The sequence below is a fragment of the Mastomys coucha genome, unplaced genomic scaffold, assembly GCF_008632895.1.
Source record: "Mastomys coucha isolate ucsf_1 unplaced genomic scaffold, UCSF_Mcou_1 pScaffold15, whole genome shotgun sequence".
Lineage (NCBI taxonomy): Eukaryota > Metazoa > Chordata > Mammalia > Rodentia > Muridae > Mastomys > Mastomys coucha.
The window spans coordinates 99261972-99289009 of record NW_022196897.1 but is presented as its reverse complement, the minus strand read 5'-3'; the positions used below and the strand labels follow the sequence as shown (position 1 = coordinate 99289009).

At 39.2% G+C, this 27038-nt stretch overlaps 1 protein-coding gene and 1 pseudogene across 1 annotated transcript in view; one reads left to right on the top strand and one right to left on the bottom strand.

Moving 5' to 3' along the window:
- Aqr (aquarius intron-binding spliceosomal factor) overlaps positions 1 to 27038 on the top strand; it is an 82952-nt gene that overhangs the window by 23624 nt on the left and 32290 nt on the right. The window contains exons 8-19 of the mRNA XM_031371391.1: positions 1927 to 2027; positions 3240 to 3316; positions 6642 to 6706; positions 7181 to 7297; positions 8693 to 8806; positions 10205 to 10308; positions 11493 to 11595; positions 14409 to 14529; positions 16524 to 16665; positions 20693 to 20871; positions 22932 to 23099; positions 24516 to 24685. Coding sequence (XP_031227251.1) covers positions 1927 to 2027; positions 3240 to 3316; positions 6642 to 6706; positions 7181 to 7297; positions 8693 to 8806; positions 10205 to 10308; positions 11493 to 11595; positions 14409 to 14529; positions 16524 to 16665; positions 20693 to 20871; positions 22932 to 23099; positions 24516 to 24685 — 1461 coding nt within the window. The remainder of the gene's footprint in view (positions 1 to 1926; positions 2028 to 3239; positions 3317 to 6641; positions 6707 to 7180; positions 7298 to 8692; positions 8807 to 10204; positions 10309 to 11492; positions 11596 to 14408; positions 14530 to 16523; positions 16666 to 20692; positions 20872 to 22931; positions 23100 to 24515; positions 24686 to 27038) is intronic.
- Positions 25504 to 26343, bottom strand: LOC116090663 (annotated as a pseudogene).

Genomic DNA, 27038 nt, shown 5'->3' with positions numbered 1-27038 from the left:
TTGCATCCTGGATTTCCTGGATGTTCTGGATTAGGAGCATTTTGCTTTTTGCATTTTCTTTGACTGTTCTGTCAATGTTTTCTAAGGTGCCTTCTGCCCCTGAGATTCTCTCTTCTATCTCTTGTATTCTGTTGGTAATGCTTTCATCTATGGCTCCTGATTTCTTTCCTAGGTTTTGTATGGCCAGGGTTGTCTCTCTTTCTGATTTCTTTATTGTTTCTATTTCCATTTTTAGATTTTGCTCATTTCCTTCATTTGTTTGATTGTATTTTCCTGTAGATCTTTAAGGGATTTTTGTGTTTCCTCTTGAAGGGCTTCTAGCTGTTTACCTGTGTTCTCTTGTATTTCTTTGAGGGTGCTATTTATGTCTTTCTTAAAGTCCTGTATCATCATCATGAGAAGTGATTTTAGATCTGAATCTTGCTTTTCCGGTGTAATGGTGTGTCCAGGGCTTGCTATGGTGGGAGAATTGGGTTCTGATGATGCCAAGTGACCTTGGTTGTGTTGTTTATTTTCTTATGCTTGCCCCCCACCATCTGGTTATCTCCAGTGCTACCTGCCCTTGCTAAATCTGACTGGAGCCTATCCTTCCTGTGTGATCCTGGTTGTGTCAGAACTCCCCAGAGTCAAGCTGTCTCTGTGATCCTGTGATTCTGGGATCCTGTGATCCTGGGCTTGTTAGATCACCTGGGAGTGGGACTTCCTCTCTGTGTTGTGGTACTGGCTGCAGAGCTTGTGCCCAAGGTCTGCTCTGGACACCAGCCCAGACAGACCAGAAGGAACTTGAGTCACTGGGCAGGCAGAGTTCCTGCATGCCTGGTCCCGCTGGTCCCAGTTACTCCCAGTGTTGGGACAGATGTTGGTTCCTCCTCACCTCTGATCCGGGGTGTGTCAGAGCGCCTGGGAGTGGAGCTTCCTCTGGGTGTTGTCCTCCATTCGCTTTTTATTAAGTGCTGTGTGCATAGTAGATTAACGTATTTCCTGTATCAGCTAGAAATGACCTCTTTTCAGTGTAATACTTTATGCAGCATTCTGCTTAAAGCTCTTGTTTCTGCACACGCCCAGATGTGCAGACTGGTCAGCCATTGGTTCAGGTTGGCAGAGTGAGACACTCATAAAGAATACTAATGAAAAAGTGATAGGTATGAGAGGAGAAAGTGTGCTGGTGTGAGCACCTTTTGCTTCTTTTGTGTGTTTGATGAGATGGGATCTTGTGCAGCCTAGACTGACCTGGAACTGCGTTCCTTTTATCAGCACTGTTATCAGTACTGAACATATGGGCACACACCTTGCTCAGACAGCTGCTCCTTATTTCTTTTGGCAGAGGTTTCTCTCTCCGACCTTCCACCTTCTGCCCCAGTTCTAGGGAGTGAACCCTGAAATTTAGCGTGCTAAGCAGAGCATTCATCACCCAACTACAGGCCCAGCCTTGACAATTATATTAGTGTTTATTGCTGAGACTGAGGGTTTTTTTTTATTTCTGTAATAATGTATTTAGGCTGGGTAGTGGTGGCAAACGCCTTTAATTCCAGCACTTGGGAGGCAGAGGGAGGTGGATTTCTGAGTTCAAAGCCAGGCTGGTCTACAGAGTGAGTTCCAAGGACAGCCAGAGCTACACAGAGAAACCCTGTCTCGAAAAACCAAAAAAAAAAGAAAAAGTATTTATGCTTATTTTTCAGATTTTTTAGAAATAAATTATTAGCTTATAATAATGATTATTAAAGGTAGTTTCTTCCATCTTATTTTTATTAAAATATAGAATGGGATAGTGTTTTTAGAATACAAGTCATTCTATAGTTTTCATACTTTGTCTTATTGTTTTCAGATTATCATATATCATTATATATAAAGAGACTAGCTAATGTTCAATCTAAGCATCACATCTGTTAGTGTTACTAATTGCTGTATATCATACTTCTCTTTTAGGCACGTTTGGAATTAGAATTGAAAAAGACACCAAAGCTAAGAAAATTCTGGAACTTGATTAAAAAGAATGATGAAAAGATGGACCCAGAAGCAAGAGAGCAGTATGTGGGCACACCTTTCTTCCACATTAGGCTTTGGGTCATGACCCTGTGGTTTATTGCTTCCTTTTACGTGGTACTGAATCCAAATAAATTATCAGCAAATGCTTTCACTTAGATTAATATGAGTATTTTACAGAGATCTGTAATGTGTGCTTGGAGGCCAGAGATCAGTGTTAGATCTTCCTCTAGTGCTCTCTCCCTTATTTTTTGAGGAGTTCTTTCACTGAATGTGTAGCCACCACCCCCTGGATCCTCCTGTGCCTCACAACACTGTTACAGATGCACAGCCCCAGGCCAGGCTTTTGACATAGCTGCTAGGGACCAAACTCAGGTCTTCGAGCTTGTTGTACAAGCACTACATTGCCCATTGATGCATCTCTCCAGCCCCCAAGTAGATTTTGATCTCTCACCGTACTTTGTATTTCTATCAGGGCTTACATGATTATCTTCAAATATCTATTACCTGATGTTTTATTAATTGATGGTTAACTCAGGGGGCAGAAGGAACTTGACTTTTAAACTGATGTGTAAGTCTCTAGCCATTGTAATCCTCTCCCTGTATTTGCTATCTAATTTAACTACATTAGGGTTTTTGTTTGTTTGTTTGTTTTTTAGGATAGTCTCACTCTGTAGACCAGGCTGGCCTTGAACTCACAGAGTTCCTCCTGCTTTCCAAGTACAGAGATTGAAGGTACATGACAGTGGGCCTAATTAAACATGAGATTTTAGAAATGTTATGTGTGTGAGTATTTTGCCTGTATGGCTATAAGTATACCACATGCATGCATTGCCATGAAGGCCTGAAGAGTGCATCCCATCTCCTGGAGCTGGAGTTACAGTTGGTTGTGAACCACCACCTAGGTTCTTGGAACTAAACCCCGGTCCTCTGGAAGAGCAGCAAGTGCTCCTAACTGCTAAGCCATCTCTCCAGTCCCTAAACATTAGACTTTTAAGGCTAGTAATAGTATAGATAAAATTTTGAAATGTACTGTGTTGCCCTGACCCCAGAATTTAGGTAGAAACTTACAATAACTGGAGGAGGTCCTTGGCAGGCAAGTCAGGCCAGTGGTGAGGCTGTTTCTTTCTTCCTGTGAATTTACGAGGAAGACACTGTGTGCTCAATAGCAAAGACAGCGCATTTGAACAGCTCAGTGTTTAAAATTGCCTTTTATAACTATTTTAGGAATAATTGGGTAATTGTTTGATTCTTAGGGCCTACCAAGAAAGAAGGTTTCTTTCCCAGCTCATCCAGAAGTTCATCTCTGTGTTGAAGTCCATCCCACTTTCTGGTAACTATCCACCTTTGCTCTACTCACTATATAATATTATGTAGTTGCCCTCCTGGAATTCACTGTCTTCTACTCTAAACACTGCTCCTAGAATGATTTAAAACTCTAATAACAGATGCGTGTCCTTTCCATTTCCTGTATATTGCCGGCCTGAGAGTTGGTTCTGCCTGGAAAGGTTATTAAAGCACCAACACAGTTATCGAAATGTTTATATTTGCTTACCAAGTTTGAGTTCTCTGCTGGAGGCTGGGGACATTAGTACATTAGGTGTTTATGATCTCATTTGCTACTTTATAATACAGCACTGAATAGTGTTTTCATGTGATATGATTTGTGTGGGAGGATCAGAAGTTCTTTTAAGATAGCTACAATGTAAGATAGGTAAAGCCCATCTTTCTTTATATACCATGTTTTTATATATCATGTTTTTAAATTAACATGCAAAATAATGGGTCTCATGAACTGTTTATCCTTTATTCTCATCCTTCTCCCTCCCTCCGTCACTGCCCTCTCATTCTGTCCCTCATTCCTCCTGTCCCTAGCTTCTGATCCATCTTCCTCCCGACAAGTACCTTCCCTTCAGATGTCATGGTCTATGTACTCAGTTGGCCCCACCCCTCCAAAGAGATCTTTTTCCTTCTCAAGTTCACCTTTTTAGTCTAAAGACACATAAGACTCACAGTCACATGTATGCACACACGTATGTATGTATGTATGTATGTATGTATATGTATGTGTGTGTGTATACAAGTTTAAACTTAGGTTCTGCTTATGAGAGAAAACATGGTAGCTGTCTTCCTTGTCTTTGTGAATCTGGCTTATTTCACGTAACAGCTTCTACTTTTATCCATTTTCTTACAGATGTTGTTAATTGCATTTTTCCTTATGCACAAATACATTTCTGCATATTTACTACATTTACTTCATTCATCTGTTGATGGGTATCATTGGTTGTGTTTCTTAGCTGTTGTGAACAGTGCAGCTGTAACATCCATTTGTAAGTGTCTCAACAGTAGGACTTATTGGTCCTTTGAATTTGTGTTCAGGACTGGTTAAGTTAGGATAGTTCTCTTTGTAGTCTTAAGAAACCTCCACACTGATTTCCATAGTAGCTGTAACAGTGGACAAGTTCTCTAAGTAGTGTAAGCATACACTTGTTTGTTTGTTTGGTACCATGTCCAGCATAGCTTTAGGGACTAACCTGTCTGGGGTAATAGGGGAATAAAGAAAAGACAGACACATGGACACAGTAAAGCTGGAGTTGGATGGAGAAGCCACAGTACCCAGAAGCTCAGTGTATTTTTATATACAGCTGAACAAGGGGACAGGGGTTATGGTATATAATTGAATCAAGGAGACAGGTTTAAGTAATCTCAGTAGGAGCACTCTCAGGAGAGGTACAGTCTTTGGGTTGTAAACATCCAGGAAGTAAAGACCTAAGGAAAGCTTTACCATGCTTCTGAGCTTCACCAGGGACGACTTGGCAACTCCCATGAAGCTGAGGTGTGGGAGTCCTTGATTCAGCTGTGCCCATGTCAACAATGCACACCCACTGGCATTTTATTTTGTGTATTTATGTAGTTAGTTACTCATTCATTTTGTTTATTTCTTTAGTTTAGATTAGATCTTACTGTGTAGAACATAGTAGCCTAGAACTCATTGTTTAGCCCAGGTTAGCCCTGAACTTATGCTTCTCTTGCTCTGTCACCCGGAATGCTGAGATTGTATGAGCTGACCTACCTGGCTTCATTTGTAACAGCCTTTTGGCCTAGGATAAGGTTAGAAAACAATGTTCTAATTCTCCATCCTCAGCTTTCTCTTAGACAATGACTTTCTAGAGGAGACATTTAATGTCTCTTCTGGATATTAAGTTGCATTGTTTCAGCATCTGGGTAGCAGGGTATGCCAGCTGGAAAAGTCTGTGAGGAAAACTACAGTTAACATTTTCATACAGTAGATAAAAACTTTCAGATTTCTGTAACATTTGACCTATTTTCCTGTGAATTACTGATAAATAAATGCATTCTAAAGCATTTCTGGGGTGGTTTTTAATATATGTGGTAATGAGTTAATCACTGCTTAGAGTCTTAGCTAAGTAATGGATTAAAAAAAAAAAAATATGTGTCAGGCTGGAGAAATGGCTCAGTGGTTAAGAGCACTGCTCCTCCAGAGGTCCTGAGTTCAATTCCCAGCAACTACATGGTGGCTCACAACCATCTGTAATAGGATCCGATGCCCTCTTTTGGTATGTCTGAAGAGAGCAACAGTGAACTCATACATAAAATAAGTAAATAAACCTTTAAAAAAAATTACGTCAGTTGAAACAATGTTGACACCACGATTTTATGGGGTAAGTGGTGGGCCATTTCCTGATATTAAGAAAAAACAAAAACTTACATCCTGAAAGTATTTTATTTCACAAAGCTGTAATTATTTTAAAATGAATTTTAAGAAAAATAGTACGTTGTGTTCATGAATACTATAAATCAGTATTAGGATTCTTTGTAAATTTATGTTTTTCAATATATCATTGACATTTTCATGTCAAAGTTCATAGACTCTTTCTAAGACAATATAATCCCCTTTTAAGATTAAAAAAATTCATGCAGGGACAGTGGAAGAATTCTTTCTTTGGTGTATATACTACTTCAAAGTTAGCTATTTACATCAGATATATGTGTGTCTGTGTGTATCTATCATGAATAAGCACAACCATGTGTAGACATGCACATGTGTTTATTCATGAGAATATTTAAGAGTTTGATATATTATTGATGCAGAATAAAGTGAACAAACTCTGGATAGAAAACTGCCTTTTATTAAAAAGAAAACTACCTTTGATTTTCAAAACCACTATATTTATTAATACTGGAGAGATGGCTCAATATTTAAGGCACTTGCAGCTCTTGGCAAAGGACCCAGATTGTGTTCCTAATACGTACATGGCAGCTTGTCTTCTGTAACTGGATCTAGAGGATCTGGCGTTTTCTGTCCTCTGCAGGCCATGGTGCACATACATACGTGTACATTCATGCACACAAAATAAAGCTAAACCTATAAATCAATTTATTCATCATTTTTTTGCACACCAGATTAATAAAATATACTTCTGAGTCAATCTAAATAGTTCATTTCTTCATATTAGTAGATCTAAATAATGATGGCCTGCCTTTGAGAAAAATATGAGATTCTTATTGTGGATCATATTTCAGCTGCAAAGAACAAGACAAATAATTTTGTTTAAATTATTAAATAGCTGTCATTCTTAAGAAAATAGCACATAAAAAGGCTTGGTAAAATTCTAACATGTTTCTCTCATGTCTAGAGCCTGTCACTATGGACAAAGTTCATTACTGTGAAAGATTCATTGAACTTATGATTGATCTAGAGGTAAGAAATATGTAGTGACTTGCTGTATATTCTTCAATAGTCTAAGATCAAGCTGTGACTACATCTGAAATACTTACTTGAAATGGCCCTTGGTCTGTTTCTGTTTCAATGTTTTATAGACAAGATGATCTCAGTTTGATTCCTGGAGGTTTTGTACTAACTGTCCTATTGGTATGGGTTGTCACTGCCTTTTAGAATTATGACTCTTTAGTTATTATTAAAGAAAATTTCATATAGTTAGGTGCAAGATTCTTACAGAAAGTTCAGATCCAAAGTTGATGTAGTTCAGAGTAATCCATTTCCTTCTCCTCCCTAGTGCAGGAAATTGAAAAAAATCTGTCCCTTGGCTTGAAATGAGTGTTGAAGCTATTAGACTAACAATCATTTGTGTTGTTCACTTTGTGTGAACTAGTAGATTCGTCTCTAGCTGCGGGAATACATGAAAAATGAAGGCTTTGTGCTTCTCTCTCCCAGGCTCTGCTCCCTACAAGGCGCTGGTTTAACACCATCCTGGATGACTCCCACCTTCTGGTTCACTGTTACCTTTCCAGTCTTGTTCACAGAGAAGAGGACGGCCACCTGTTTTCCCAGGTGAGCCTAGTGGGTCGGACACATTTAATGTCATGATCTCTGAAGTGAGCCTAGTGGGTCAGGCACATTTAATGTCGAGATCTCTGAAGTTGGTTGTTGCTTAGCCATGCAGCTTTGAGTACCAAGGCATAAGCCAAAGTAAAAGTCTTAAATATTGACCTGGATGCTGTAAATTCCTGGTCATTTTAAAGTAAAACCAGAGTGTATAAACTGAATACATACTTGAATGGACCTATACAACTCTAGCAATTACCTAACTTGTGTGTTAACTGTATATTCCTTTATTATTAAGCTAAATTATGACTTTGGAAGTGTAGCCCCTTGTGTTCACATATTTCACTTGTGTGTGCATAACCACCGTGGGATATAACAGGTGATGAGCATTGACTGCGAGTGAACTGTACCCTAGTGCCATGTGACAGCAGTGACAGGCAGTTGAGAGTATGGAAGGCAAATGCACTTTACTTTATTGCTTTGGGTAGGGAAGAAATGTTTCAGACTTCCTGTATTGTCAAGTGAAAGAATATGTAGTGAAGAGTAAATTGGAGATGCAGGTCTTATGTGTATGACATACTCTATATCATGTCTTACTATAGATTTTTGTTTTGTTTTGTTTTCATTCAGAAAAAAAAATTTCTGCCAAGTGATTGGCCATATATATTAACTCTTAGTAATTGACTATAATGTGTCACAGGTTAGGACTAAAAATAATAAATATTTAAGTGACTGCAGCCAGAATATTCCATGTGCAGAAAGCAAGGCCTCTTTATACATGATCTAAGCTTAAGAGAGGTTGAGTGGCATGGTGAATTGTAGGAGGGATAAATATAATACACTCATACTTGGCTTTTCTGTTGCTGTGATAATACACTCTGATGAGAGCAGCTTGGGGTGGAAAGCATCTGTTTGGCTTGAACTTTCAAGTCTCAGTCCATTCTCAGAGTCAGAGCAAGAGCTTAAGCAGGAAATCAAAGTGGATCCACAGGGGAAAGACTTGGTGGCTGGCTTGTTGGTTCAGGCTTAGCTTTTTTAAAGAGCACAGACACATCTTCCTAGGGATGTCAGTCACCAGCTAGGACAGTGTCACAAACTGGGCCACAAAACAGTCTAATATAGAAAATTCCTCCTATTGTATTGGGATTGCAGTTGACATTCTGTATAGCAGTGGACTAAGTATATCATGTAGTCTTGATAATTTATAAAATAAATATTTTATTTTCATGAAACTTAAATATGTTTGGATATGCTCTCAAGTATTTGCTGTGTAATGCTGAATTGTAAAATTTTCAACCCCTGAGAAACACATAGATCTTTTATTATTTTTTAATAAATAGTATTTTATAATTTCTTGGTCTCATGTTCACATGGTTTATTAATTTAAATAAATCCTTCCAGCTTTTAGACATGCTGAAATTCTATACTGGTTTTGAAATTAACGACCAGACTGGAAATGCTCTGACAGAGAATGAAATGACCACAATTCACTATGACAGAATTACATCTCTGCAGGTAAATAAATGCAGTATACCATTCCTCATGCTCCTTGTTGAGTCGGCCTGGAACTTAGGTTTTATAATACGCAAATAAAAATGTTATTTGTCTTAGGGTTTTACTGCTGTGAAGAGACCCCATGACCAAGGCAACTCTTACAAGGACAGTATTTAATTGGGTCTGGCTTACAGGTTCAGAGGTTTAGTCCATTAGCATCAAGGCAGGAACATGGCATCATGTAGGCAGGCATGGTGCAGGCAGAGCTGAGAGTTCGACATCTTCGACATCTTCATCTGAAGTCTGCTAGGAGAATATTGACCTCCAGGTAACTAGGACAGGATATTAAAGTCCACACCTACAAGGCCACACCTCCCAGCAGTGCCTCTCCTTGGGCCAAACATTCAAACCATCACAGTATTCATATTGTTTCATCCTCACATTTTTAAATGTTTTTATTTATTTTGATGAATTTATGAAAAAAGTGACTTTCATAGTCTATCTGAAACCTGTGAATCCATGTGCTGGTATTTTATTTCATTGGAGCTTATATTAGAGGGCATGAGGTCCTTGTATTCACAGAGTGGCTGTTTTCATTTACTCTTGGTTGGTTGAATGACCCTTGCCAGGACATATCTTTCTAGAGATCCAAACAACAAGAACTCAGGAACGTGCTGTATTTTCAGCTTCTTCCTCCATACGGTCTCCAGGACAGTACCTCTTGGGGCTTTCCTTTAGTATTCTTTGGCTAGTTTTTGGTAATAAATGACATTTGGGGGGCAGGGGGGTTGTTTTCTGTGTTTTTCCACTCATGCCAAGGAAGCTGTATAGGTGCCATTTTCATGTCAACTTTGTGGGGACAACAGAAACCTGAGATGTAGCTCTCTCTGATAGAGTGTTTCCTTATCATGGACAAGCCCTAGTTTTCAATCCCCAGCAGTGGCAGGGAGGGGGCACTAACCAGATTCTATCGTCGCTTACCTGCCACAACAATTCCTGCCTTCCCTATTGCATGACACACCTCCAGTTTAATGAGAGAGATAAACATAAGAAGGAGTGGGAAATATTTATCCATTTATTTACTTATTATTGAAGTCACAAATCAAATGGATTTAGTAGACATCTATACAGCATTCACTGAAACACTAAAGTTCACACATTTGTTTCAGCAGCTCAGGGAACTTTTTCCAAAATATTTCACATATTAAGAAAAAAAACAAGCCTCAATAAATATGTGAACGTGAAATAATACAGTGTATTTTATCTGACCGTAATGGGATAAAACTAGCTAGCAGCAGCAAGGGAAATGAAAGTGCGCAAACTCATGGAGACTAAGCAGCACACGGTGAACACTCGTGCCGTGTGTGGCCCAGCAGCTCCAGGTGCACAGACATTAACTTGACGGCTTTGCTTTTCCAGAGGGCCGCTTTTGCACACTTCCCAGAGCTTTACGACTTTGCCCTCTCCAATGTGGCAGAAGTAGATGCCCGTGATTCCTTGGTCAAGTTTTTTGGGCCCCTCAGGTAAGACATGAAAAGAACAGCATTCTCTCCTAGGATCTTGCTGTGGACTTTTCTTTCTTTCTTCTCTAGCACTGAGGGCTGTGGGATGGTCCTTTGTTAACTTCACCTGGTGCTCATCTCTAGCAGTTTGGAATTTTTGACTCACTTAAACATAACTACCCATCTTTTCCTCAGGAAGTGATGAAAGGATGTTTAATAACTTAGGCCATTATTCTTTGCGCAGAGCATTAGCCTGGCCAAGTCTCACTAGCCATAAACATCATATACCAGAAACCAGTAAAGCTCATGTTTGATGTTAGAGATATGACCTAGGAAAATTTTGTGTTCTTAAGATATATCAATAATACTATCTAGTATGTATCTACTAGTATATTTTTGGGAAAACAATAGTAGTTAGTAGCTTCTTGACTTCCTATTTTTCTTTGTATTTAAACTAGCCATGGATCGTCAAAGTCTCTGCAGGCCACTCTTGGTGCTCATTATACTGCCTTTTGATTACTTTCCTACTGAATTTTCAGTGTATTACACAGTCAGGGTCAAAAGCTGTTTCTTGGCTGGAAAAAGCAAAGAGGTTGGAAATAGATTAACAGTTCTGGGGTTCGGAATAGAAGAGAGGGATTTGATGTAAAACAGCATTCGAGAAAGAAAAAACATTTTGTGTTATGAAAGAAAAATGTTACTAATGAAAGACAAAAGAAGCATAATTTATTCTACCACATAAATTATATTGAAAATACATACTTCACGTTTTGTTATATCCTTTTTAAAAATGTCTCTTTGAGAGTCCAGTGTTGGTAACTTTTTCAGTAGAAACATTTTCTGTTACATTGAAGTTGTTCTTAAATGATACTGGCTTTGGATGATCCACATGTGGGCGTGAGGAGGGACTGCATGAGCTGCTAGGCCTCCCTGGGTCTGCAGTTACTCACCTCAGCTGTGGTAGCTTCAGTGGCAGATGGTCAGTGCTGTCTGTCAGTGGATTTCAGGTACCATGAAAGGTTTAGCAGAAAATACTTAAAAAGTTTTAATTCTTGTTTTTAATTTTTGTTGTTGTTGGGGTTTTGTTCATTTGTTTGTTTTGCTGTCCGTGCCATTGGGATATCTTTACTTTTTAAGATATCAGTAGGAAAACATGGTTCAAGAGTAAAAGTAGTTGATCTGAATAAATCTTCTCTACTCTACAGTTCAAACACACTCCACCAGGTGGCATCATACCTCTGCCTCTTGCCAACACTGCCTAAAAATGAAGACACAACTTTTGATAAAGAATTTCTTCTAGAATTGCTGGTAAATATTAATATTTAACTGTCTCATAATTTCTCTCACCTTTGTGAGTCACTCATAATGATATAAACAGTACTTGTTTCTAGAGTTCAGGCCCGGCGGGCGTTTGCCTCTTGTCTTTGAAATTAGTTGATTTTGGTCGGGAGCAGGGGTGTGTGTGTCAGGCCTCGTCTTGTTTTTTCATGTCTGGTTTCTTTTCTCACATCTCTCAAACCTTTAAGCTCCATTATGGCAGGAAGTCACTGAGGCACTGGGCAGCTTCTGGGTCACAGTGTACTCGTGCTCTGAGAGTCAAAGCTGACCGTTCCTTTCTTGAAGGAGACCACAGTTAGACACAGTATATGTGAATAACCGTGGTCATGTTATTTTAAAGGCAGTTATTCAAAGATAATGTATTCAGTATCAGGTCATAGCCTTGACACTGTAAATTCAGTGACTTAGAAATATAGTAAATTATTCCTAAGGCTAAAGAATTCTAAGCAATTTTTCAATCAGCTTTGATAATGAAAGGCTTTATTTTCTAAACCAGTTGTTTGTTTGTTTGTTTGTTTGTTTTTGTTTTTTTGTTTTTTTGATTTTTTTTGCTTTTTAGAAATGTAGTTTTTTTGGGTGTGGTGGCTTTTTACTGCTGTTGCAATAGTTGTTGTCTGGGTTTTGGGGTTGGGTTGCGTTTACTCTGTAAATGATGCACCACTGCATGGTAGTTAAAGTTAGGGAGTGAAGAATTCACCCCTGTGGTCGTCTGCTGTGGCCCAGGAGTAAACACAGTAGACTCGTCACCTGCGCCCTTAGAGCTTCCAGAGGACTTCTCTTACCTACTAGATTTAACTATGTGACTATTCATGAAGTACTTTATATTGTTAATAATTTAGAACTCTCTAGGTCACAAGTGAAGGTGGAGATACAGTGCAGTGATAGAGAGTGCTTACTTATATAAGACATTGAATACTATACGTTGATTCCCAGCCTTATAGGACCAAAGATGCTAGTGATTCTATAACTTCTAAAAAACTTTTTACTATTGCCTTCATTTCACCTTGTTTGGGGTTTTAGTCCACTCCGTAGTGTCGGCAGAACACCTTCTCCCTTTCAGTACAACATTTTCTGAAACAGATGACTATTTATGTCAAATATTTAGCCATGTCACTAACTCATGGCTCTTTTAGTGTTGAAAGTTTTCACCTTTACAGATAGCATGTGTGTGTGTGTGTGTGTGTGTGTGTGTGTGTGTACACATATGTGAACACTTAACCAGAACTAGAACTGGTTATTTCATCGTGTGTGCTCATGGCTGCCCGGTTAACCTCCAAAACCAACACTCTGATAGCGTGCCCTATCTTCACACCAGCCTTGGTTTTTCTCAGTCTTTTTCCAGTAAAATAAAACAAAAGGATTTAAAATGTTCTTTTTTTCTATTATAAGATTAAGTAGCTTTTCATCTATTTCAGACATTTTCATTGCTGAATAGAACAAGTAAGTAAGTAAATAAATAGGCATATGGGTCTGTTGATTTTCTTACACATATTGAACCGTATTAGGCATGCCGCTCAGGGTTTACTTTCCAAGCTTGTATTTGTACCACATGATAGTGAGCATAATCCCTCCCTGTAGGAAGATGATGATAATGTGCTAAATGTGGAGAGCAGAGACAAGCCATTTGTAAGAGGTGCTTAAAGCTCGGTGACAGGTGTTTGAGTGTCATTTGGGGAGAGCCTTGGGGAGCATTTCAGATTAGTTCCAGAATGGAAACTACTTTTTTATTTGCATGTTTGCTCTGAGTATGTGTCTTAGATTTCTATCTTTTCCTGTCTTCCTACAGGTCACTTGTCACTGTCTGTAACTGCAAACACTTCCCCAAAATTCCCTGAACTCTTTTCTGAGAAGAAAATCTCTTTCACCTCAGGCTGTTGGTACCAATACTGTTTTTATGAAGAAAAGAAATACAAACCTTTCCCAGGGATTTTTCCCATAGAAAAGCCATGGGTCATTCTGGCATTGTTAATTAGAAATCAGTTTCTGAGTGAGATGCACTACTGGCATATCAAGTGTGTGTAGAGATCATTAATGAGGGAAAGTACAGCTCACCCAGTCTCGCATTTACAGTGAATTCAGACTGGGTGATTATAAGCTTGCTCAGATCATAAGAGATTCTTAGAAGAAACATGAAAACCAAATCCAGAACTCCTAACTCTTCTTTGGGGAGTTTGTTTGGGATTACATTGATGCTACACCTCTTAAGCTCATGGCATGTGCCAGGGAGTTTGATCCAGTTTTAGAGTTCCTTCTTGCCCCCATGGAACCCTGGTTAGAGACTGATGCTTCACCTGTTTTAGTAAAAAGAGACAGATTCAGGGGCTGGAGAGATGGCTCAGTGGTTAAGTGTGCCAACTGCTCTACTGAAGGTCATGAGTTCAAATCTCAGCAACCACATGGTGGCTCATAGCCATCCGTAATGAGATCTGATGCCCTCTTCTGGGGTATCTGAAGATAGCTACAGTGTACTTACATATAATAAATAAATAAATCTTTAAAAAAAAAAGAGACAGATTCAGAAGCTTAAAGTAACTAACTTATGAATGGAGGAGCTGGGATCCAGCTCTAGGTCATTTGGTCGATACCTAGTTTTTTTAATGATTTATGAGGGAAAACAGAAAGAGGAAAAATCAAATCTTATCAAACTGCCACAGAGACTGAAGTCCAGGAATATCTCACTCCATGCCTAATGGCAGTAAAAGCAGGCTCTCTCCTGTTGTCTCTGATGACCCTGGTATCATTCATGTTCTACTTTAACTCACATCACTGTTTCCTTCCCTTAGGTGTCTCGCCATGAACGCCGTATCTCTCAAATTCAGCAATTGAATCAGATGCCTTTGTATCCAACTGAGAAAATTATATGGGATGAAAACATAGTTCCTACCGAGTACTATTCTGGGGAAGGTAGGTAAGGTAATGCAGAGCTCATGTGTAATGTGAATTTAAGTCCATCACACAGCTGAAATGCACATGTGTCTCCTCTATACAGTAGATTACTGTTCTGTGTTCTCTAGACTTAGACGTTAGAAAATAGTGAGGATTTTGAATTCTTGGCAAAAGGATTTATATTAAATTAAATATATCCAAGGATGTGTTTCCCTGTAAAAATATGATTAAAGCCACAATGCTGTTTCTGAGGAGGCTTAAGAGTACAGAAAGTATAGCTTTCATTGATCACTGTGATAGGCTGTTTGATAGACATGCCCTTCAAAAGCTCTGTTAGAGCCTTTTTAAAGTTCTTTATGAAGCCAGGTACTGATGACCGAAAAACAAAAAACCAGCGCCACAACAATAAAAAATAACACTAGCAGTTGGTACCAAATGCTTAGAGGTACCTACCAAGTGTCTGTTCTAGCTACTGAGCCTGTACCTTTGATTGAAAATTACCTGTTTGTGAAGAAGAGAACTTGGCTCAAATGCACCAGAAGTATGGTACTAGTGATGTCTTTAAAGTAGTCACAATTATTTTGATGGCTATCATTCCAAGAGTTCTGGAGTTTCTCCTGAAATCCACCTGCAAAAAGTGTGTGAAATTGGAAACCATTGCATTAAACAGCGTTAGCTAGAGTCAGAAAAACAAGCTTGGCTTGTTCTTTTCTGTATCTAGAACATGGAAATGAAATTATATGTAGCTGTGTCTGTCTGTGTGTGTGTGTGTGTGTGTGTGTGTGTGTGTGTGTGTGTGTGTGTGTAGGATAAGACAGAGATCAGAAGACAGGAGGAAGAGATCTTAAGGAAGGTGAGAAATAGGGTAGTGGAATCCATGTAATAAAGCAGAGGTTGGTCTAACTAGGGAAGGAGAACTAGCTGGGCCAGGAAGGAGTACTAGGGAGACAAAGGGAGGGCACCTAATGAGAACAAGGTATGAACATACATGAAGATGCTATGCCGTTCCTGTCTATGCAACCATTTTTAATTCAAGTGAGGGTTGCAAAGTGCTGACAGGTTTTTGTCTTTTTAATGAAAATGAGACACCTTTCCTTCAGCCTGCGCCTCAGAGACAGTGACTCAGAGTGTAATCAATGTCTACTAATAAAAACAATGTGAATATTTGGCACACCATTCCTTGTCTTTAAGTTCTCTTATTACTGCTGTGGTACTGTAGATAATGTATAAAAATGTGATTTGTCAGGTAAATGTATCTTGGCTTTGGTAGTACTTTTGAGTACTTGATCTCTAAATAATGTTAAGACTGCTCAGTCACAGAGAAGAGCTGGTGTAACATAAAGACAATGCCTTGACCCCTAAAGCCCAAAAGGCTTGTTTGGAGTTCTCTTTAGGTAGTGTGTAGCATCATCACATTTACTCTTGTGTGCTATGTTTTGCCACAGGGTGAGTTTATGCTAATGCTAGGCACATCAGAATTTGGATGGCTTGAATTGGGTACAAGAGGAAGGGGTTGGACTGGTAAGATGGCTCAGAGGTTAAGAGCACTGACTGCTCTTCCAGAGATCATGAGTTCAATTCCCAGTAACCACAAGGTGGCTTAAAACCTATGGGCCGAGTGAGTTGGGACAGGAGCGAGCAGGGCCAAAGCAAGAGGGATAAAGTGAAGGGGGAAAAATGGGGTTGTGGGGGATGGGGAGAGAAGAAGAAGGAATTTTTAAGCTACTAACCTCTATACTAGTGTTAAATATCTTTGGAAACATTTAGGAAGCACTGTTAGCCTGTGAAATGTTGATATGTAGATTACTTGTATGAACAGTTGTATCTCTGCATCAGTTCTCACAAGATAGCCTGTGTAGTCCTGCTTGAGTGTCTGTGCAGATGGAAATGTGGAGATGTATTTGCTCCACAGACATCAGTAGCTGCTTCTGCAGCTGCTGGTGTGCTTTTGCATATAGACCAGATGGTTGATTGAAAGAATAATGCAGTCATTAATGCTGTTCTCCTTTCAGGCTGCCTTGCTCTCCCCAAGTTGAATTTGCAGTTTTTAACTCTACACGACTATCTCCTGAGGAACTTTAATCTCTTCCGCTTAGAATCAACTTACGAAATTAGACAAGACATCGAGGACAGTGTCAGCAGAATGAAGCCGTGGTCAGTAAAGTGATGCATCTGTAATGAGGAAGTGTGTGCAGTATCTGATACACTGTGGTAGGAAAATCACTGTTTCGCAATTGAAGATATCTGCCAAAGATGCCACTATTTGAGAATTTTTATAATGTGAATTCACTTCAGAAGTGCTAAAGTATAAGATATGTATTTGAGTACGTTGGAGAAATGGCAGGGGACTTAGGGAGAAGAGGTCATGTTAGTCAGGGAGGGGAGACATCAGTAGACATCAATAACAGGATAAAGAGGGACCAGCAGTCCCGGCCTAGGGCAGGTTAGACTCAGTTGGTCTTGGGAGTGCTGCTCTCACACTGTTGTTCCGTGACTTGTAGCTACAAGTGTGAACTGGAGGTCTGAGCGTGGTGCAGAACTTTCTATGAGCAGCACATTGGAAATCAACTGCATTGGCAGGATTCACTTATAGATCTACTTCCTTGAGAACTTTTCGCTTTAAGCTTGACTCTCCACCTCCTGGCTTTATCTGGAGAGTTTCTTGAAGAAAATCTGGTTGTTCTAACTATGCTAGACAGGGTTGCATTATGAGATTTGTGAAGGTTAATTTGGGAATTTTACCCATGAGTGACTTTGGATAAATTCATTTTATTCATTGTTTCTAAGTAGATGGTTACAAACATTACAAGTGATTGCAAATGAGCAAACTTTGTGAAGTGAGTCATTACCTTTCAGGCATAGCAGATATAGGCACGTAGTGATTCTGACTTTGTATGGAAAGCCTGACAGTCTCCGGAGTCTGAAGCTCTTTAGGTGTCCTCCAGCCTTCTCTCTTCCCCAACCATAGACAGCAACCACAGGCTCTGTGGTTATGATCTATTTTTCACTTCTATATTTTACTTTATATTCAGCTCTATTTTTTTAATTATTGTGTGAGAAGTTATTCTGGATGAGACTATAAAACCCAACACAAAAGTATTTTTGACTTAATAATCAGTTGAGTCAGTAAGTAGGCTAGGATTGTGAAATTTGTATATCCACTGGCTGTTCATCCCTGCCCACAGCCTTGCTGAAATTATTGCCCATTGTCCGGACACTGTGGGAGCACTTGATCTAGAAACTCCTTTACAATTTATGGTTACCTTGCACTTATGTGTCTAGATTTAGAGTCTAATTTTGGCCATTTCGCAAAATCCCTATTTATTAACTAGCACTTAAGTAAATAGAATTCACTTGTACATTTAATTTAAATGTCAAGCACACATACAAAGAAAACAAAAACAATTACTCATGGTTTTTATTTTCTATTAATAGAGGATTTTTTTTAATTACTCTTTTTTTTTTTTTTGGAAGATGAAAGAAAATGTTAACTTTGGAGTTAATTTGTTCATATTTGAAATAACAAATCCTTCTAAAGTTTTCGCACTAATGCCCACGAAGGGATTTCTGCAGGTGTGGGTCCACACCACAAGGGCAGAAAAGAAGCCCAAGTACTCTTACATGTTACATGTTTCAGGTCATGTTTCCAATAACTTAAGCCACTGGAACAGCAGTAAAAATTGATGTGTTTCCACGTGGCAGAAATCTGTCCTTCTTAAATACATCATGTTTCAGTTCTATAAGAAAACAAAGAATGAAAGGACCAGATTAGAGGCTGCCTGGGGTAGGCGGAGATTGACGGCAGTTAGAAATTCGTCTTCAGGGACAATGCAGATGTTGTAAAGGTGGACTGTGATGTACATACATATCGTGTGCACTCACTACACCTCCTGAATTGTGCATTTACAGTGAATGAGTTCCACAAGACAGCGTGCGCTGTCCTAGGGTAAGGCGCTAGAGTGGAAGAGATGGCAGTGACCCCTTTACGAGGACTCAGCACACTGTCATGCCACCTAGAAGCTGTCCCAGCGCTCAGCAAGTCCTGCACTGAGGACTTTTATTCTTAGTTTTGCTTTGATGTTATAAGATTGTACAGTTTTTAGTTATACCCCAGAATCTTTATATTAGAGGTAATTTAAATTTTTTGGAATGTTGTTTTTGAAATTAACTTTAAGTTTCAAAGTGCTACCTTTGTTTCTGTGCCAAATAAACCATGTAATATGAAAACTAAAGTTAATTTTTAATACAAATTGAAGTAATGTAAATAGTAATGTAAATAAGAAGGACTATTGGATGTTGCTAGTACTTGTTAATTAATTTCAAACCCTCTGATCTTTTTTAAGCGATAAGATATTTTAAGGGATTTAAGGTAGTATAGTTCAATAAGGTTTCTTGCATGTTTTTAAGTTTTTAAAATAATAGCTAGTTCTAGAAATTTACTTTAAGTGTAACCTAAGAACATAAAGAACAGAAGATAAAAATGTTAATAGTTGAAATTACTTAAGAGAGAAAAAGGATAAAATAAACCTAAATAGAACTGTCCTTTAAAATGAAGGAGATGCCATATGAACAGACCCTTCTCTAAGAGAAGCTAAGAGGAGTTCTCCAAGGAGTGGAGATTCCTGTCAGGAAATGAAAGAGAGCGTAGCTGAAGCAGTTCAGTTGGAGACAGTGAAACTAGAGGCATTGTATTTCCTGATTTCAAATTATATTCCAGAGCAGCTGAGAGCAAGACAGTGCTCAGCAGACACAAAAGACAGGGCACTCAGCAGTGGTGGCGTGCGCCTTAAATACCAACCCTCTGGAGGCAGAGGCAGGCGGATCTCTGATTCAAGGCCAGCCTGGTCTACTATAGAGTGAGTTCTAGGACAGCCAGGGCTACACAAAGAAGCCCTGTCTTGAGAAACCAAGAAAAAGAAAAACACCCCTCCCACCCCCGAGATATACACAAAATAGGCAGGAGTAGAAAGTCCAGGAATAAAGGAATGCATATGTAACACTTGTGGTAAGAATCCACAGTGTATTAAGAATAGTGTTTTCAGTAGAGGAAAGCTAGATCTGCACGCAGAATCACTGCCTGATAGTAAAGCATGAATTCAAGCAGATTCAACTGAGTCTTGAGACATGACAATGTTGGAAGGAAGCAAAGAAAAAGTTACCACGACAGTGCTCTTAGCACTTTTTTGTTTTGCTTTTGGTTTTTGTCTTGGATTTTGACACCAAAATAGAGGAAGCAAAGAGAAAAATATAGTAATAGAGAATAGATGTGCATGAAAGTAAGAGCCTCTGTACAGCTGTGCCATGCAAGGAAACTCTTGTGACTTGTGTCTCATTAAAGTTAAGGCCAGAGGTATAAGGACATAGACAACTCAACACAAAAAATAATTTAGCCGGGCAGTGGTGGCGCACACCTTTAATCTCAGCACCTGGGAGGCAGAGGCAGGTGGATTTCTGAGTTCGAGGCCAGCCTGGTCTACAGAGTGAGTTCCAGGACAGCCAGGGCTACACAGAGAAACCCTGTCTCGAAAAAACCAATAATAATAATAATAATAATAATAATAATAATAATAATAATAATTTTTAAAAATATATCAAATATCCTAAGTGGACATGCTTGCAGTGAAGAGAGCCAGCGGCTATAAACAAGTAGTGCTGAGGCCTGTAATCATCAGAGAAATGGAGATCTAGCCACTAGTTGATCAACCATCCTGTTAACAGAGACGGTAAGCATTGGCAAGGTTATTTAAGAAAATGAAAGCCTTGTGCATTTTTGTTGGGTATATGACTGTACAGCCCTTGTAGAAGATAGTACAGAGATTTCCCAGATTAAAAGGGGAATCATGTGCAGTAATTCTACTTGTGAATGTATGTTAATAGTGATTTTAGTTTAAAATCACTGTCTTGAAAGAGATAGCTGTACTTCATGATCAGAGCAGCACTATTGTCAACAGACAAGATAGAGAAACAACCTGTGACTATGTAGAGATGAACAAGTAGAGAAAGTGTGTGGCCACATGCCCAATGTAGCATACTCTTCATCCTTGAGGAAAAAAGGCCCTTACCATGGATGGCCAATGCTAGCCAGACTCAACTGTGAGCTAAGCATGTGCTCTCCCGAGTTGTGCTCGTGTAAAGCTGTAAAGTTCTTGTGTGTATAATCATGCACTGCTTTGGATTTCAGGCAATCTGAGTATGGCGGCGTAGTGTTCGGTGGTTGGGCACGAATGGCTCAGCCCATTGTGGCTTTCACTGTAGTCGAGGTTGCCAAACCCAACATCGGTGAAAACTGGCCAACCCGAGTTCGTGCAGATGTCACCATCAATCTGAATGTCAGAGACCACATCAAGGATGAGTGGGAAGGTAACTTGTCAGTTCAAAAGGGATGCCACCTTTTGCCTGTGCTTTTCATTTAGAGCATTGGTCGAGTACTTTTACTAAATATTGCCCTTAATTCAATTTTATTCTTAAATTTTAATTTAAAATATTGTAGTTGTCTTTGTAATTAGTAGTAAAAATATTAAGAATCATACAAGAGTATGTTAAGTATCTCAGTACTTTAATGACAAAATCATAACTATCAGTATTCTAAAGATTGCAGTTTGCAAAGCAAACTAAGAAGAAATTGTTAAATGAGTAGAGTATTTGCTAGATTTGTATATCAACATAAAAGCATCAGTGTGCCCTAAAGGAGAATCATATATAACTTATACATACTTACAGCATAAGCAGAGATAGTAGTACTCTGAAAAGACGAGAGCAGCCAGAGTAGAAAAGAGATTCATGTGCCTTGTGGAGAACACATGGAGGTCTGGTGAGGAGACGCGGAGTGAAGCAGCTCAGAAGGAAACTGTTTGCTTTACCACAGGAAGGGAGATGGATGGGATCACTGAAACTAGATTTACTTGAGGTTGTGTAATAATTGATAAGAAAATAAACCAGTTGTTTTCCTTATTTTTTTTCTTATTACCTAAGGTTTTAGCAATTAGAGTTGTGTATCATAATTAGCTTTTTGAGAAGCTATGTTTTAAAATACTAAGTGAAAAAGAGATGTTGGCTAACATCTGTATAAGAACTGGCTCTGAACCGACCAGCAGTGGGCACTTTTGTATTATCATCACACACACACACACACACACACACACACCATTTGTTCCCAGCTGTCTAAGAGACCATTCCCTCTTGCTGCCCTATGGTGAAAGATAGCAGCCAGGAGGTTTAATCTCCTGCTACCTTCTTCAAATGCCAGAAAGAAAGGGATCAGTTTTCAGAAATTATAGCTCCCCGCATAGCAGTAACCATGAGGAGCATATGTTAGACTTAAAAGGAAATTCTAAAGGAACCCAGCAATGAAGTTGACCAAGTGTTTGACAAATGGCTGCTTTGGTGGGTATCATTTGTGACAGATTGTTTTGAATCCTTTATCTTTGTATGCGCTCCAGTCTGTTGCATTATCCGTTTAGAGCACTGTGCACCTTTATGATTGCTGTGCCTTGAGAAGTCATTAATTGCTAGAAGAGTGTTATATTTATTACCCCTGGAAAGTTACTTACTTTTACACTCACACTACAGAGAGCCATGATGTCTCCAGTCCTATTAGCCACATACTGACATTGGTGTCTCTTAATCTAGCTGTATGTTCTTTTTCCAAGATTATAAGTAGACAGACTAAATAAGTTTTCATTTCTGTCATAAAGTGGTAAAAATAATAGCTCGGGAAGAAACAAGGATGAAGTAATGGGACCTTCCTTCCATGTGGTAAAGTGTCACTAACACTTTAATGCCCCTGTTCTTTCTGTGTCAGTGTTATTGAGAAAGCCGGAAAACCAGAGAAGCTTTGGATTTTGACACCAATATCTTGCCTCTTGATATTCACTTAGAAAGATTTCCCTGTTTGCTGACAGAAACTCTATGTTGAGCCATATTCCATGGGTGAACGTCTGTGGCTAACATTCCTGAGCTTTGATGGGTTATTCTTGGGCTAACCTGTTTTAGGACAGTGCACTCAGGCTGTTTGGAATGACACTGATGGATAACCGAGACGATGGTAGACACTTGATGACTATGAGTTATATTCCAGCCATATTTTCAGTTACTTAATAAGAATTAAAAATAAGAATGGTGATGAACGTCCAATTTTGGATCCGTAACATGACTTGGAAGTCTTACTCTAATTAATTCATGATGCAGGTTTCTAATTTTAATATAAGAATATCTTTTTTTTAATTACTGCTATGAAATATTGACTATTAAAAACTATAGGAAACATAATTATGTTCTAATACAAAATATATTATTGGTCACCCCCGTTATTTTTAACATTTTTTAAAATCTTCTCTCCTTTAAAAAAGTTAAGAACTTGCCAATGAAAGATCAAAAACAATGTAATTCTAATAAGTAAAAATGTCTTTATGTTTTACTAGGTCTTCGCAAACATGATGTATGCTTTTTAATTACTGTGCGTCCCACAAAACCTTACGGCACTAAGTTTGACAGGAGGAGGCCTTTTATTGAGCAAGTTGGTCTAGTGTATGTCAGAGGCTGTGAAATCCAGGGCATGCTGGATGACAAAGGACGAGTCATCGAAGACGGTATGGTGATCTGTGTGTGAGAGAACGACACATTTCTGTGCTGGCTTACTTGGTAAAACTTTCAGTTGTTATATGTAGTAAACACAAAAGATTGTAAGGTACTTACTTTACAACTGTAGAATAGCTAATATCTGTGGCGATAGGGCACTTGCCTAGCATGTGCTATGTAAAAAGGGAAACAAAAACCATTTAATGTATTGAATTTTCCAAGACAAGACTTTTAATATTTCTAAGCATGCCAGGCATGATAGCAAATACACATATAATCCTTCTGGCCTCTATACATACACACACACACACACACACGCACACGCACACAAATACAACACACAAACAAATGAGTAGCTTTAAAAGCTGTTTCATGGGGTCATTTTACTCTTCTTGGTATTGCTGGTGATATCTGAAATTGTTGATCTGCCCTGACTCCTTTACAGAGTTTACTTTTACTTTACTTGTAAGTTAGAACTCTTGATGGCTCATACTTCTTTCACAGTATGGTGGCTGAACTTAAAACTTGAATTTACTTCACCTGTAATTTCGAGCTCAGGCTATTGTTAGACTGCCAATGCTTAAGCTATTCATTTGTAGAGTGTAAGGAAACAAAAGGGAATGAAGGCTGGATGGGGTAAACACTGTACCACAAAATGAGACCAAAGTTAGAGCCCAGCAAAGGAAAGAAGGGAGGAAGCTAGGCCGCTGAGCTCTGAACTCTGAGTTCCAGAGTTCTTCTTTTCACATTTCTCTGTAGTGAAATTCCTTTCCAACTGCTGATATTAGGTAGACTCTGGAAAGTTGAGAAAAGTAATAAACCTACTGTCAGATTAAGAAATAGAAACTTTTTTCTTAATTCCTAAAATAAGACACACATCTGCAGGCACATAACTTCATGTGGCCTTAGTTTAAAAAACACTTGATATGTGCCCACATGTGAGTCACTCATAGGGACTGTGAGCAAAGGCCTTTGACCACTAAGCACTCCTGGCTTAGTTAAGAGCATCTGCATATAGTGACAGTTTGTGGAATTTCATCAGCATACGACAGAGTTGTAAGAATTGATAAGAATTTAGGAAAGTAGGAATGTACTTTCAACTTTGAATCTGAAGTGTCTAAGTACAGGACAGCTCAATCATGGGGGAGTAATGGAGGCAAGTTCAGTGGCTTACCATACCTATGAAAGAAAGACTTTTAACTTACTTTCATAGTTAGTTAAAAAAATACATATTTCTAGCGGGGCCTGAGCCAGCGGGGCTGGAACGAGTGGGGCCGGCAGAGGTCCTGAGTTCAATTCCCAGCAAACACACGCATGATGGCTCACGGCCATCTGTACAGCTACAGTGTACTCATACACATAAAATAAATAAAATAAATCTTAAAAAAATACATATTTCATTTAACAAATTCTTAAAAAATATCTAGGACCTGAACCCAGACCCAATCTTAGAGGAGAGTCAAGGACATTTCGTGTATTTTTGGATCCAAACCAGTATCAACAGGATATGACCAATACTATACAAAACGGAGCTGAAGATGTGTATGACACTTTCAATGTCATAATGAGGAGGAAACCAAAGGAGAATAACTTCAAGGTAATGTTCAGTTTTGTAGCTAAAACTCCTTATTCCCTAGAAATGAAATCCAAAAAAGGAACACATACATGCTAGGTAGAAGGAGGGGGTTTAAGTGAATATTAACTTCAGTCTTAAATTTATAGCATACTGATTAAATATGACACTTACGGAAGTCCATCTGCTAAATCTGTTCTGGCTTTTGAAGAAATTGGAAATTTGTAGATGAATTCAGGTTCTACTCTGAAGGTCAGCTTCTTTGAACATGAGGTGTTGTTAAAGCCCAGTACGAACCAGCTGAGGAAGAGTACTGCTCATACATTCGTTTACCGGATCTTTTGTAGGTCTACTGTAGGTGTCTTTAGATGCCTTTAGAAGACAGGTGTGGGATATCATGCTGAATGATTCTCTGACACAGCAGATTGACATACTTTTCTCAGGGCTTCTAGGGTTTGCTTTCATGGTTTAGAAGTGTTTTAGTAAAGGAAGATCTCAATGTACCTGTCCTGTGACGCTTGCAAGGACTAGCACTAGGCAGCACTGTTATTTGAAGTTGTCGTAACATTGGAAACACCTACTTTTTGCAGGATGCCTTTCTTTCTTCTTTACTCCATGCCTCATCACTTATACAATCCTATTACTCCCTTTCATTCCTATTCTATTGCTATACAGCAATAGAATGAGAAAACAGAAGCTCTCAGACGCAGGAGTTTATTCTCTACCTCTTTTATGGAAGACAAGTGCAATGGAGGAGTCCCTGACTCCTTCTCTCCCACTCCATGAGCATCTGTCAGTACCAAGTGGCTCACCACCACTGCCCCACCATATTGAGACACCCTTATTTCATGTCCCTGCTTCCCTTCCCTCTGCTTTTCCTTTACATGTCTCTCTCTATAGCCTCTGTGCTGTTCTTTCAAAATGTCCGTTATCCTTCAGTACCACTGTTCTACGCTCTTTAATGGTTTCTCTTCACATCGAAGAGCGTTTAAGTATCCAAGACACTGCTGTTATGTCATCATGTGACGAGGCTTCCCTATCATGTCCTCCGTTTTCTTCCTCACCTCACTGTAGCCACATTGATCACACATCCTGTTCTATTTTTTTCTTATTAATATAGTATTTATTTGTCTTCTCTCTGTCAAACCCTGAGCCAAACACTTTTCCCAGACTTCTTGGGAAGGTACAGGCAAAGAAACATACAGTGCAGATGAGACACGAAGGAACTATGGTAGTGGAAGTGAAGATAGTTGCTTCACATGGCAAAGAGGATGAGAAAGGCCACCATTGGGCAAAAGAGCCCCATGGTCTCTGAGAGGGCAAAGCCCAGAATTGCATAGAAGAGTTGTTACTTCAGAGAAGGTTTCCTGGCATAGCCAATGATGAGACCCCAAAAAATAGTCCCAATCCCTGCCACAGAGCCAGCCACCCCAACTGTAGCATCCCCAGTTCCAATGAACTTGGCAGCTGTGTCAATGTCAGCATGAAATGGTGCTGGTTTGGAAGCTGCAACTAGGGATAAGTGAGGTCAGAGGCCACCAGACTGTCAAGCTGCTGAGGCCCTTATCTGTTGGCATCTGTGGTCGCTTCAACTCTACTTCAGATAGCAGATGGCTCAGCTCCTGAGAGGTACTCCTGATCAGGAAGCAGGTAGAGACGAATTTGGAGCAAGCATACATTTTCAAGGGTGAGGGGTCAAAGCAGGAGAGCTGCTCCCAGGGTAGAGAAGATAGAGGGGCCATCCAGTTCTTTAAATAAGACTTTATATACTGTGTCCCTCTAGATGATTTTCCTCAGGTATATTTATGGTTTGTTCTACTTGACACAAGCGACTCAGTTTAAGTGTCACTTAAGAGAGGTCTGTCTCCATGTTGTATAAGAGCTAGGCTAGTCTCACATTTACTTTTCAATAAATGAATCTCAGGCACATAACTGAAGTCTACAGAATTATTTCTTTGTTTGCCATTCTATTTACTGTCTCTATTGTGAATGATGCTGTGCTTAGTTATATGGGAGTTGTAGAGGTGAATAAGGCACAGTTTATACCTTAACTGTTAATCAAGAAAGAAATACAAATAATTACCATCAAAGGTTAGCAGGTGCCAAACATGACTTTCTAAGGGAATTAAAGGAGGCATTCAGGTCCTGATGCAGAGAGCAGTGAGCTGCCTGGGCTGTGCGTTTGCTGGTTCCAGCGCACTTTGGTAGATCCCTCATTTGTGTCACTGCTTCAGTTGCATTCCTAGTTAGTGCAGCGGTTCTAATCTGGATCTTCACTGATACTTTTATTCTGCTACTTATCTACTAATGATTAAATAAATCAGAAATTCTTTGTTGTATTAAAGTAAAATGCCACCTTCCTTTTTTTTTTTTTTTT